This window comes from Triturus cristatus, chromosome 4_2, assembly GCF_964204655.1.
Source record: "Triturus cristatus chromosome 4_2, aTriCri1.1, whole genome shotgun sequence".
NCBI lineage: Eukaryota > Metazoa > Chordata > Amphibia > Caudata > Salamandridae > Triturus > Triturus cristatus.
The window spans coordinates 272,573,455-272,587,320 of record NC_140586.1 but is presented as its reverse complement, the minus strand read 5'-3'; the positions used below and the strand labels follow the sequence as shown (position 1 = coordinate 272,587,320).

At 43.3% G+C, this 13,866-nt stretch overlaps 1 protein-coding gene across 1 annotated transcript in view; it reads left to right on the top strand.

Moving 5' to 3' along the window:
* The window catches only part of CNN3 (calponin 3), a 193,047-nt gene that overhangs the window by 112,932 nt on the left and 66,249 nt on the right, over positions 1 to 13,866 (top strand). Inside the window, exons 2-3 of the mRNA XM_085601493.1 lie at positions 213 to 334; positions 568 to 637. Of these exons, the coding sequence (XP_085457619.1) occupies positions 213 to 334; positions 568 to 637 (192 nt within the window). The remainder of the gene's footprint in view (positions 1 to 212; positions 335 to 567; positions 638 to 13,866) is intronic.

Here is a 13,866-nt window from a genome sequence, read left to right as displayed (position 1 = left end):
AAAATGAGGTAAGGGCGGAAAAAAAAACCCAGGGAAGACCACCCTAGGGCGGACAGGTCTAACCAGCGGTTTCTGTGTAACCTCTATTTCAGACTTGAATCATTGAAGGTTCGGCCCTTAATGCAGTATTTACAACTTTGGACTGAGGGCTGACCTTAAAGTTATTAAAGATATTAAAGTTTTTAATGATCTTCTCCATTACTGTCTTCTAGATCGCCTTGAAGTATGACCCACAAATTGAAGAGGATCTGCGCCTTTGGATCGAAGAAGTCACTGGCGCGGCTATTGGCGAGAATTTCCAACAGGGGCTAAAAGATGGCGTCGTTCTTTGCCAGTGAGTTCCCAGAGTTTTCTCCCCATTTGATTGTATGCCTCCTGACCATCCATTTCCTAAATCTGCTTGTGCCTGGTCCTCTGTCTGTTTGATGTATCCAAAAAATTAAGTCACTTAAGGGTAAATTCTAGACTAGATTTGACATATAATGCAAAATGAGACCTTTTTATCAGTGATAGCAAATCAAAATATCCATATTTATTGCTTTTTATTTTTATTTTTTATTTTTATAGCCTAATTAATCAACTTCAGCCTGGATCTGTACGAAAGATAAACACTGTCTCCAAGCAAAATTGGCATCAGGTAAGGGAAGCCTTTGTTTAAAGGAAGTCTTTTGAAGGTATAAAAATGTACATTTAACATGCATGGTTTCTTTGTAAAGGTATATGATAAGTGTTTATATAAACCGGAAAGAATGTGTTTGAGTCATAGGTGAATTCCTCTGAGTAGACTTGTCCCTCAACTTGGTAATCTTGTTGCGAGAGTGGCTATCTGATTTAAAAGAAGGTGTTACTTAAACCTATTTCTTGTATTCTTAGCTATGGATCCAGATAAGCTGGGCCATATGAGCACCCTTGGAGCATTACATTGATTGCTGTTCCATAGTTTTACTTGCTTAAGATGTTCTGCATTTTATGAATGCAAGTATTCGTTTTCAGGAAAAAATATTTGGGAAAGAGCAGCACAGTTGGTGCTAAGAAATACTTTTTAGTGGAACATCTATTTGGATTCATAACCGTCAGCTGACCTCTAAGACAGATTGTTGAGGTAATGCTTGAAATCGTCAAGGTTTAAGGTATCTGTAAAATGTACAGTCGTGAAACGTGTTCCCAATGAAGTTTGATATCTTTTTGCAGAAAGTACAAACTGTTTCTTCAGAGCCTTCTGAGGATCGGCAATTTAGTTATAATGTAAATAAACATATAGTGAGCCAACTAATACACCACTAGTAAACCAAGTGTAAGAGATGCCTTGTAAGCTTACTGGAAATATGAGCTCCTATTTTTTTAAACCAAGTTTTCAATAATTTTAAAATTCGCAGGTTTAATAATCCATCCCTTGAACATTAATCAGGTTTCACCCACTGGAATGTGAGCTCTGAGGGAGAGCAGCTCAGTCTATAGAACTCCAGGCTGATGGTGCTGGAAAGTGTTCCATTTGGCCGAATTTAATGTTGGGAAAAGCTGCTTGTGCTACACGAGAATGATGAGCCCATGGGTTACACACATTCTGGCTTGTACATTTTATTGGCCTCATTAAACCCCGGTGTTTGCCACATGAGTGCTTTGACCGGCAATGGTCTCTGATAAGGGGCGATTGAGCTGTACATATTACTTTCAGCAGGCTCCTTTTGAATCTGGGCATGTTCATGGAGGCAGTTTGCCTAAAGCACTGGCAAAGCAAATAGGTTTCGCCTATGCCAATTGTCTTTGTCCATGTTTGTAGACGTTTGCACCGCAGGGATCGCCCTTTCTTTACTTTGTCTGATTTGCGCAGGATCACATCATGTTGAGCTGACACCAAGTCTCAAACTAAAACCCAAGACCGTGTGCTCTTGTCGTATTTTGACTCTGTAGATCCACAGAGGACGTTTCTACTAAGGTAATATCCACTGTATACAATTAAATGAATGAAGGTGTTTTTACTCAACATAGTGTGTGTGTGCGCGCCTACACGGTCAGACTCCGGACATTCCGCCATCTGTCTCTGGGGAAGCTATTGTAGCTCAGTGGGTGCTTTGGGAGTACAGCTTTACCAACCTCCCAAATCAACATAAATATACAAAATAAATAATGTGAGTTAAATCCCCCAGTGCATCCTTCAACCACCCCGAGAATGATTCAGAGTGAGGTGGTTGATACGATCTGGTCGTAGGGGTTTTAAAGTTCCGGGAGTGCACGAATCGGCCGCTATGAAGGGTAGTCAAGAAGCTTCCTAGACACAGAAGTGGGTGGGAGCTGTGCAAGGCAAGGAAGATGGGTGGAGGGTTAGAGAGGGCATAAAGTACATTGGAAATTAAATAAAAAATAGGCAATGATGTGGGAAGAGCGTATGGAGGAGACACACGGCCTGTATATGGACTTGTATGGAGTGCTAGATAGCAAATTTATAAAACACCTCTGAAGTGGGTAGCCAGTGGAAGGACACTTGCCACTATCCAGTGACCAGAAGCTGTACTTGGGCCGTGCTCCGCAGCAGGGAGTGGCAAAGCAGAAAGACGTTCAAAGTGAAAGCAGATGGTGTGCTGGTCAATCAGGGGCATGGAAATTGGAGCGTTGTTCATTCCAGCAAAGGGTAAGGAGAGGTAAGTGATGAGCGGGTTCTAAGCCTCATTTAAGATTTGTTTGTTTCTAATACAAGAGATTTCATAAGCACAGCCCAAGCAAAACCTAAAAAAGGAACTTTTTGACCAAAGCTGTGCTTTACAAAGCGTAGGTAATGATTTATTCGAATAAGCTGATGACAATTTGTATTGTCAAGTTGTGGTGGTGCAGCACTGTACAGCATGAAAAGGCACATAAACAACTAGGGATTGACCAAGTATGTGTGTGTGCTATTTACATTTTTTTTATAGAATGTAAACGGTGAGCTACACTTCCCTCTGAGTGTCCCGGTCATGGCTGTGTGGGCTATAATTCATCATGGCACCATAACGCTTTAAACTGGCTTCTCTGTGAACCAAGAGTTGAACACCCTAGAAATGCAATGGGCTACAGCAGATAGACCTCCCTCTCCTGAGACGGGCTTTCCATCATCTACAAGTCATTCAAGTTCCCTATCTCCTATTGGTTAACTTAGTAAAATTGTGCTAACCTGATAATGAATAGCAGACACTCAGAGGAAGGGTTTCCCCAATCATTTCGAGATGATAAACACATCTCAGCCCTGGAATCTATTGTGAGACTTTTTTTTTTTTTTTTTGCTTTTTTTTATGTTTGAAATGCTTTATTTGAAGAGAAAACATAGCGAACGACAAATACAAGTCATATAAAGAGCATTGTCATACAAAATCAAAAAGAGAGAAAAATAATAAAGGGTCATTATGCGCTAAACCTAAGGGACCTGAGGAAAAAATACAAAAAGCATTTTATAAAATTTTAAAGGGAACCAAAAGGAAAAGGGGGGAAGAGGAGAGAAAGGGGAGGAGAAAGGAAAGAAGGGAAAAAGAAAGAGAAAGGGAGATATGAGGCGTTTAAGAGAAGAGTAAGTGATATAGTCAGAAAGAAAATAGATAGAATAGAAAGAGCAAATAAGCCAAGGGTAGGGAATAGTTGAAAGGCAGGGAATGAAAATGTAAATGTGAATAAGATAAAAGGAATAGAGAGGAAGAAAGGAAGAGGAAGGGTAGAGCCGAAGTCTCTCATGGGGGTTTGAAATTCTCAGAGGATAAAGGAGAAACAGATTTCGATTTCAGAGCCATGGAATCAAGATAAGTTGTGAGAGGCAGCCAGAATAGATCTCTATTGAGAGTAGGAGTGGAGGCAGCAGCGAAGCGAACATCAAGTCTGTGATAGTGACAGAGGGAGTTCCACCAACATTGTATCGAGAGCTTAGAAAGATCCTTCCAGTTAGAAGAAATGTGTTGGAAAGCCAGAGCCAACATGAGATCTAATAGACCTGAGGAGCAAGAAGGAATGTCAAGAGCGTCAGAGATACTACCTAAAAAAAGAAGAGGGATAGAGTACGGAATAGAGATAGAAAATAGGCGAGAGACATAGGACCACACCTGATCCCAAAGTGCTAGAGCAGAAGGACACAGAAAAAGTAAATGATACAGATCAGCATTAGGGGCAGAGCAGGTCCAACAGGTAGAGTCCTTATCAGGAGAGAAGCGAGAAATAGAAAGGGGAGAGAGATAAAGTCTATGATATAGAAAGAACATAGATTGAGTTAGTGAGGCAGAACGGGAGATTTTTAAGGATCTGACCCAGACTTTGTCCCAAACAACTATAGACCATTCACAGCCCAAATCAAGCTCCCAAGCAAGTTCCAATTTAGATTTCGGACGAGTCAGATTGGGGGAGGAGAAAAACTTATAAATAAGAGAGGCTTTGGGGAGAGCAGAGAGAATCTGAAGAAGCGAGGACTGGAAAACAGAAGAGGATGACAAGGGGAGAGAGTAGTAGACCTCAAGTATAATGGCCATTAGGACAGTGAATCTATGGAAGAAAGACTGGGGACAGTGAAACAGAAGTCGGAATCGAGGAAAAGAACATGGGAGAAAACCATCAAAAAGCTGGTTAACCCATATCAGCCCCTTAGATCTCCACGCAGTCCAGCAAATAGGACGATTATGGAGGAGAATAAGTGAATTGTACCAAATAGGGGAAGCCAAAAAGGATTCACGGGAGATCGGGTCAGGACGGACCAGAGCATGTAGAAGAGAAGTAGTATGCTTAAACAGGGGTAGAGGGGTGGTTAAATTCTTAGCGGTGAAATGTACAGTTTCAGATAGGGAAAAAGGAGAGAGGAGAGAGCGTTCAATAGAGAGCCAAAGAGGAGCTAGAGGAGAAGGTGTAAGGACAAGCCAATTAGAAGCCTGACGGAGAGAAAAAGATTTATGATAAAGGCGAAAATCCGGAAAGTTGACTCCGCCATTGGCCTTTGGTTTACGAAGGGCAACAAGCGCAACTCTCGATTTTTTTATTATTCCAGAGGAACTTAGAAAGATAGGAATCAATGCGTTTGAAATAGACATCAGGGATATGAATGGGGAGCATGGAAAAGATGTATATAAGAATGGGAGAAATCATCATTTTGATCGAGTCCAGCTGACCCCACCATGAGAGAAAAAGAGGATTCCAAGAAGAGAACAACTTATCCATGCGGGATAGTACAGCGGACATGTTCAACCGAATAGATGAAGAAATGGAGTTAGAGAACCAGATTCCAAGGTATTTAATTTTAGAGGGATTCCATGCAAAGCCGGTGGCCGAAAACTGATGAGGGAGACAAAATTTAGTAAGAGGGAGGATCTCAGTTTTATCAGAGTTGATCTTGTAACCAGAAACTTGGGAAAAAGAGTTAAACTCAAGTAGTAAGGCCGGAATGGATTGGTCAGGATCGGAAATAAACAAAAGAATGTCATCTGCATACGCAGAGAGTTTCAAATGAGTTTTGTCATAAGGGAAGCCAGAAATAGAAATGTTGTTTCTAATGGACGAGAGAAACGGCTCTAAAGCTAGGACAAAAAGTAAAGGGGACAAAGGACAGCCCTGGCGAACGCCACGCTGCAAAGGAAAGTAAGAGGATATCCGGCCATTAACTAACACAGACGCTTTAGGAGAGGAATAAAGTAAAGAAACAAGAGAGATAAAATTAGGACCAAAGCCGTGCCAACGGAGGGAGGCGAACATAAAGGACCAATCTACTCTATCAAAAGCCTTCTCGGCATCAACTGATATAGCAGCTAGAGAGAAGTTGAGAGAAGGTACCTTATTGAGAACATTGAGAAAAAGACGGGAATTATCTGAGGTAAGTCTACCCTTTACGAAACCGCATTGTTCCTTACCGATAAGGTGTGGGAGGAAAGAATCTAAGCGCCGGGCAAGAAGTTTAGCAAATAATTTATAGTCTACATTAACAAGGGATATTGGGCGATAGTTCTTACAAAATTGCGGGTCACGACCATCTTTGGGTATTAAGCAGATCGTAGCCTCGTGAAAGGTACCAGTAGCCGTGCCGGAGGTGAAGAAGGATTGAAAGAGGGAGAGAAGTTTGGGAAGCAAAAGATCTGAAAAATGTAGATAATTCCACAGAGAAACCGTCCGGACCCGGAGATTTACCCTTGGTTAGAGATGTTAAGGCGCTATCCAGTTCGGTGACAGAGAGGTCAAGCTCAAGATCAGGGAAATTAAGATGAGAGGTGGAGGGGGCAGGAATTTTGTCCAAGTAGGATTGAATGAGAGTAGCCGAAGGGGGGGATTCAGGGGTATAAAGAGATTGGTAGAACTGTTGGAATTGGGCGAGTATATCCTCCTCCTTGTGGAGGAGACGGTTATCGTTGGAATATATTGAATCAATCAAGTTACGCTCCTTGCGGGACTTAAGATAGTTGGCCAGAAGCTTACCTGACTTGTTACGACCTCCGTAATAGCGGGCGCTGCTGCGGAGAAGTAATGAGGATGCATTGTCAGTAGAAATTTTGTTAAACTCGAGTTTGGCGCGTATAAGGTCTGGTACAACAGTTGGAGTAGAAGAGGTGTAGAATTTATGTTCCAGGGATTTGATATGAGAGAGAAGGTCTTTTTGTTTCTTAAGATAAGATTTCTTTTTCTTTGAGGCAAAGTCAATCACAAAGCCGCAAGCCGTAGCCTTGAAAGAGTCCCAAATAACATGAGGGGGTAACGAGGGATCAGAATTGAGTAGGAAAAATTCCGTGGCAAAGGAAAGAAAAGAAGAAGAAAAGAGGGGATCTAGGAGGAGAGAATTATTAAAGCGCCAGCGGGAGGATTTGGGATGAGGGGGAAGAAGATCAAAAACGGTGACAATAGGAGCATGGTCTGAGATAACTATCGGCTCTATAGATGAGGAAAGAAGATTTTGAGAGAGAGACTGAGAAAGGAATATATAGTCAATCCGGGAGAAGGAGGCATGAGGGGGTGAGAAGAACGAATAGTCCAAAGAGTCAGGATGGGACAGTCTCCATGAATCAAGAAGGTGAGATTTGGAGATAGTGTCAAGGAATTGTGTATGTGATTTGTGGGGGGTGAAACGGGCAGAGGATTTGCGATCAAGAAACGGGTCAACAATTTGATTACAATCCCCCCCCCAGAATGAACAGAGAATCACTGTATTGGAAACACGTAGAAGTTATTAGAGGCCAAAAGTTACAATCAGGGTGAGTGGGGCCATATACATTAAAAACAGTCAAGGAAACAGAATTGATTAACAGCTTAGCTAAGACCCAACGACCCTCAGTATCATTTTCTTGAGAAAGAACTTTACATTTTAACTTCTTGTGACACAAAATGGCCACACCATTCTTTTTGTTAGAAGTAGGAGAAAATAAAACCGTTCCCACCCAACCTCTTTTTAACTTAAGAGACTCCGCCTCAGAGAGATGAGTCTCTTGCAAAAGAACTAAGTCAGGAGTGTAAGAGGCTAGATGGGAAAGCACTCTCTGCCGCTTAATAGGGCTAACAAAACCTTTCACATTCCATGAAATAACTTTAAATTAAATCACAATAAAGTGTGCCAGGAACAGAGAAAAGGGATGAAACCAAAAACGCCACAAAGGAGAATAACGAGCGGGGGAAAGACAAGAGCAGGACAAAAGAAAGTCGAAGGACATGGTGAAAAAAGAGCAAGGAAAGAGGAAAGGAAGGAAAGGGGAGAAAAAGAGGAGAAGAAGAAGAGACAGTACATATCCAAAACGGACGACTGAAGAAAACATACCTGAAGGGGGAAGGGAGATAACAAGATGACGACAATGGGGTGTGGGAGGATTCGACAAGAACAGCCCTCCGAACCGGAGAGCAACAACCACCGCAACAGGACGGACTATGAGGAAGACGGATCAAATGGTACGAAGAGGACTACAAGAGGGTTGGTCGAACAGAAAATCTAGGGGAAGGAAAGAGAAACATGTTATGCAGGAGTCATGGGGAGATAAACAATGCACAAAGAAACCAATGTATGCAAAAACAGAAACCTAGACAACAGCCATTATACAATCATATCAGGCAGAAGAAGAGTCAACCGAGTAGGGAAAAAATTCCAGCAAGAACCTGTAAGGAGAAAAAACCAAACAGGTAAATAGTCAACCAGTAGGAGGATTAGATGTATCCATGCCAGCGTTAGTCTGAGTGTGGATGAATTTCTTGAGCTCAGCCGGGTCTTGAAAAGTCCAAGTATTATTTTGATGAGTTACCTTGAAGGTACAAGGGTGAAAAAGGCCATATCTAGCTCCCATAGAACGTAGGGGAGCACGAAGAGACAGAAATTCTTTTCTTCTGGCAGCAGTGGCACCAGAGACCTCCTGAGAGAGATAAACTCTCTGACCCATCCAAGATACTTGGCGTTTCGCTCGAGCTGTGGAGAGGATCAGGAGGAGGTCCGTAAATTTAAGAAAGAGGATAATGACCCCCCCGCGGTTTGGTGGAGGAGGAGGAACGAGGACCAAGTCTATGGGCTCGTTGGATACTAAGAGAGGTGGTAGCAGGAAGGTCTAACAATTTCAGGAGGAAAGAAGAGAAGAACGTGACAGGATCATCACCCTCCAAGGATTCCGGCAGGCCATAAACGCGCAGGTTATTCCTCCTGTTCCTGTTTTCCAAATCCTCAGTATGCTGTTGAAGGGTAAGAAGAGACTTCTCCAGAGAGGAAATGCGATGGGAATTTGACTGAATTTCTGGAACCTGCTGCTCCACAGAAGAAACACGGGCCTCCATAGTTGACCATTTGGCCTCAAAAAGCTGCATCTTAGTGTTAGTCTCCTCCACGAACGGGCGCAAAGCGCGAATCTCCTCAAGTATCAACTCCATAGAGATAGGGGGTGGAGATGACTCAGGTGGAGGAGGAGAGGAGTCCGGCTTCAAGCGCTTAGGTAAGGAGGCAGGAGGAGAAGACTTACTGGAAGAAGGTTGTGATGAAGAAGAGCGGGAGGGACCCGCTGTCGCCATTTGCTCTGTGGAAGGAAGATGAGGAGAATGGCCTGATGGTGAGGAGGAGGCAGAGGAAGGCGGAGCCTTCGAGGGCACAAAGACAAACTTCGGATTGCGAAGCTTGCCCATAGAAGCTTAAAACGTGCCAGTGATAGTGAGCAAAAGTCAAATAAGCAAGCCAACACAACAATCTGGGCTCAGAGGCAGGGAATGTCAATATGTCAACATGTCCGGTCTAAATAGCCCAGCGGCTATCAGAAGTAATAGAGGACACTTGGAGAAGTCATGAAGACACTCCGGGCCTGGAAGTGATGTCAGCAGATATTAGGAGATGTTTCCACACATAGTAAGTGTTTAAATAACGTTGCCCAATAACACGTTTAGTACCACATAAGGTTTGGCAGAAGTATCCTTAAGAGTGTATAAAAGTCACAGAAAAAGAACCCCTGGTGCAAAAACCATCTCCATGCGCCTCCATAGCGTAGAAAACAAATTGAATCATTTCTCTGAAGGGTTAAAGCAGGTGTGTAATCCTCAGGGTGCAGCACAAAACCACAGAGATATTCACCTACCAGAGAAGTTGTAATGAGTTCTTCATGCAGCTGTCCCTTGGAAAAGCGCTTATCAAATAGAAATTATTCCACATTGTCATGAAGAGCAGAGCGCGTCTGAGAGCATGAGGAGAACTTGCTGCTCCAGGTGCGCGCGCCGGTTCCAGACGAGCAGCGCTGAGGCGACAAAATGGCGGGCGTTCTGAGGAGCGCATTCAGCGCGCTGAAAACAGCGTATTCCGGGCGCGAAAGGGTTCACCTTTGGCTCACCAGGCGCATATCACGCTCCGCTAGCTGGAGCATCTCAGTAAGCTTGACGAAAGAGCGTGAGGACTGCTGTAATTAATACGGGTCCGTCCCGGTGCGGCGGAGCTCCGGAGCTAAGCGGCCATCTTGATCAGCGTCCAAGCCACGCCCCCTATTGTGAGACTTTTAAACACGCTCTTGTGTGCCCTCTGCCCAAAAAATCTTTTTCTAGAACACTTGAGCCACAAATTACACCTCCATTCTCTTTATTGCATTATATTGCTACTATTGAAGGTTACCCTTCAATTGAAATCTTTTGTGGAAAACAAACACTTTATGCAAACTGAGTTCGGACGAGGCAGGAGAACAGACAGAAGTGGTAGTGGCTGATAAAGGAGTCCTCATAATATTGGACCTCACTTCTAGGTCTTCAATACTATCAACTACCAAATTCATATAGCTTTAGAGCCCGCCATAGCAGGCTCTACCGGCAACTAAAGGTCTGCTCAAGCATTAAGAGGGCAGGCCTTTAATGGCCAGTATAGCCTGCTAGGAGGGCTCTAAGGCTATTAGAACATTTCGCCCCTAGTGAGCCGAATGTTCTAATATAGCCCGCCTTAGCGGGCTATACCGGCTATGAAAGGTCCGCTCCAGTGTTTAACAAGGGAGCGGGACTTTAATAGCCAGTATAGCCCAGCTACTAAGGGCTAGAAGGCTGTTAGAACATTCTACCACTAGAGGGCATAATGTTCCAACAAAGGCCTCTCGGAGTTCAAGGGGTTTAAATTCCCTCGGGCTCAGAGCGGCCTTTGAAAACAACATTGGAATGTTGCTCTGCGGGCCTTTACCTGCCCGTAGAAGCATGGAGCACTCCATTGTCTTCAATGGAGCTCCCAACATTCCAATGTTCTAATTTGTAAAACAAAGGCCTCATGGAGCCCGAGGGCATTAAAAAATGCCCTCGGGCTCCGTGAGGCCTTTGTTCACAGCAACAGCTGTGAACCGGCCATTAGAAGCTCTAGAGCACTCTATTGTGTTCAATGGAGAGCTCAACATTCTAATGTTCTAATTCTTCTATGTTTAACATGGTTAGCCATGGTGGTGGCTGGGGCGGGGGGGGTGGGGGGGCTATAGTCCTGTCATGTTTTTTTGTTGTTTTTCTGGCATGAAGGGAACAGGTGATTCAGTTGAGTCTATTGCTCGATACACGTACCCACACGGTGGGATGTCCCCCACTATTCTGTAACTTGCCCTTTATTGTTCAGTCGATCTATGTCCTTCGGCTTGTCTGCTACACAACTTCAATGGTAGCACGTACTTCTATGCAGATGATACCCAATTTATATTCAGGCTACTTGATCACATGTGGTCAATCCCAAAGCCCCACAATGGATGGTGAAGAACAATTTCATTCTTTGCAATCTCTGATCTGTATAAGGAAGGGACAGTGGATCGAGGCCAGCTTCCTAAGGCAGAGGCCCAAAACCTATAAAAGCCATGGGAAATCACAACTATCTTTGATTCTCAACTCACTCTGGACTCCTAAGTTGTTTAGTCACTAAATCATGCCTTTTCCATCTTAAAACGCTGCACATGATTTTTCCATTGCTTTTCTTCTCAAACAGAGTAATTGTAGCCAATGCTTATATTAAATCAAGACGTAATTATGGCCTTCCGGCTAACCTGGGCATACCCATTAAAAGCATAGCATGCACGCAAAAATGACCGCATGCTCTTGTCAGACTGTTCAAACTTAGAAAGCTTGACTATGCATCAAATTACCTTAGACAGCTGCATTTATGACCTGCCTCTCTACTCCATAATTTGGTGACATTGCGGTGTTCAAAATACCAGAAATATACAAAACATTTACCACAGCTTTCTGATTTACGGACCCCCAGATCCAATAAGAACTTAACTGGAAAAAAAATTGGACCCCCAGGCAGTGAAAGACTCCCTCGACCTACAACTCCAGATTCTAGATGTCCAGAAGCACAGGATTAAATTCACTCACTACAAAGGCAAATCCCTAGACCTCATCGTGAAGACCTTACCCTAAGGCCACTGCAAGGCCCCGATTCCCCCTCGATTGGAAGGACCACTGCCATTCTTTTCTCCATTCGGCACACTGCACCTACGCATTATAGTGAACCTGAAAGACCAGCTGCTTCACATTTTTTGCCCTTTATGCCTTTCTTCACGCCCCCATCCCTGTATTAGATCTCAACACACTACTTAACTTAAGTCATGTTGAATAAAACTGACCACTGAGAACCGAATGTATTGGCATTCATATGGGTATTTTAATTGAGGTGTGCCGAAGCACTTTGCAGACGGGTAGCTTGTTTGGTCTTTTTGTTTTAATGGAAATGCTGGAGGTACTGAGTTTAGACAGACACAGCTGCAGCACTCTTTTGTCTTTCTGTTAATTGGGCTCAAAGAGGCCATCTTATATCTGCAGGCTCCCTGTGCTGGTTTGGGCTACTGGGTGGTCTGAATCTGTGTCGCCAGACACTTGATGTATAGGCATTAAACGGTGGGATGGAATAACTATGGATGGGAAAAAATAGCTGACATCAGCTGGTATAAAAGATTCTTACTTTAGGATCTTGGATGGGAAGAAAAACGTGACTCCCCAAATAGGATGAGAAATTTGAGATCCTGCAACACCCACAAGGAGGAGTGACTGATGACTCCCACCCAAGTAAAAGGAAATATTGGCAAAAATCCTATACACCTATATATGCTGCATTGAATGGGAATCAGAACTTGGGACAAATTCAACACGAGGATACACCATATATGTGGATACCACCATGTTGACAACAACACTCCTCAGAACATAAGAGTTAATCCATACATCCCAGCTCTGCTATTCCATATATATTCCATATAGTTGGGCAATGGGCATCGATGCGTTCACAAGTTAATAAACAAGACACACACAACTCTGCACACTTAGCATAATTGTAGCCAGGAATGGAGAGTTCTGCATATGTGAATTGCAACTCCAAGTCACTGTGCGAACAACAGAACATGAGGGGACAACATCCCACAGAACATATGAGGGAGCACACTGAGCGCACATACAACGCAGATCAGATATTGCGTGTAGCTGGTTATCAACATACTCACAGTAGTAACAACCATTATAATAGTAACCTTGAACCGAACACAGCATGAACAAAACATTCGCTCAACATAGGTCAGAGGAAGGCAATGCATACACCTGCCACATGCTAAATTTGATTTAAAATCGCATGGCTGCAAACAAAAACCACGGTAGCTGCCTAGTTCTTTCTGTTTAACCACATTTGAGGGTAAAAAATGCTGGGAAATTATCGCTTTCTCTCAACTAGTGGTCATGATGGGAATGTTAATAAAGGGTTACTGTTCAGAGTTTTAGAGGGAGAAGGGTGCAAAAAAATGAGTTTAGAAAGTTGGAAAATTGTCAAGGGCTGGATAGAAGTGGCAAAATAGAGGTTACAAAGTGATGTTCACATTATTTTGTAGAATTGTGTATGGTTTTCTTGACGTCTCATACCCTGAATGAGGAACAACACAGAATGAGCGTTTATCTGAAAAATATTAACTTTGTTTGAATATTGGGATCCCTTCTGAGATTTGTCACTACCCAAAAAGATGTAAAGGTCTTAATGACTGCAATCTGGAATACACTTTCGACCTGTTATACTAAGCTGTGCAGCACCAACACTGCAGCCATGTCATTGAATTTCTTAATTCCTGAACTGAGTGAAGCAGCTGAACGAAGGAACTCTTAATTGTGACATTAAGAATTAAGGTGATTTACCTGGAATAGTTTGCTGGGGCGCAAGTGGGCCAAAGAGGCCATTTCGGTTTTTGAGGATTAAAAAAAAGTCCAGTCTTTGAAGAAGGAAATATTCCGCGTGCTTTTGGCATACCCTGAAATCTGCCCATGGTGTGGCTTTTAGCTGAGCCGAAGCATGCCATGCCGCATGCAGTGCTGTCAACCTTGGAGCTCTCTGTTGCAGCAGGATTCCCGAATGTGACGGAGAGCTTGTAACATCTGCAGTTCTATTAATCCAATTTCTCTGTGGCTTACTGGAACCAAATAATTCTAATCTTGTTTCGTCTGTCATGCGCTGAC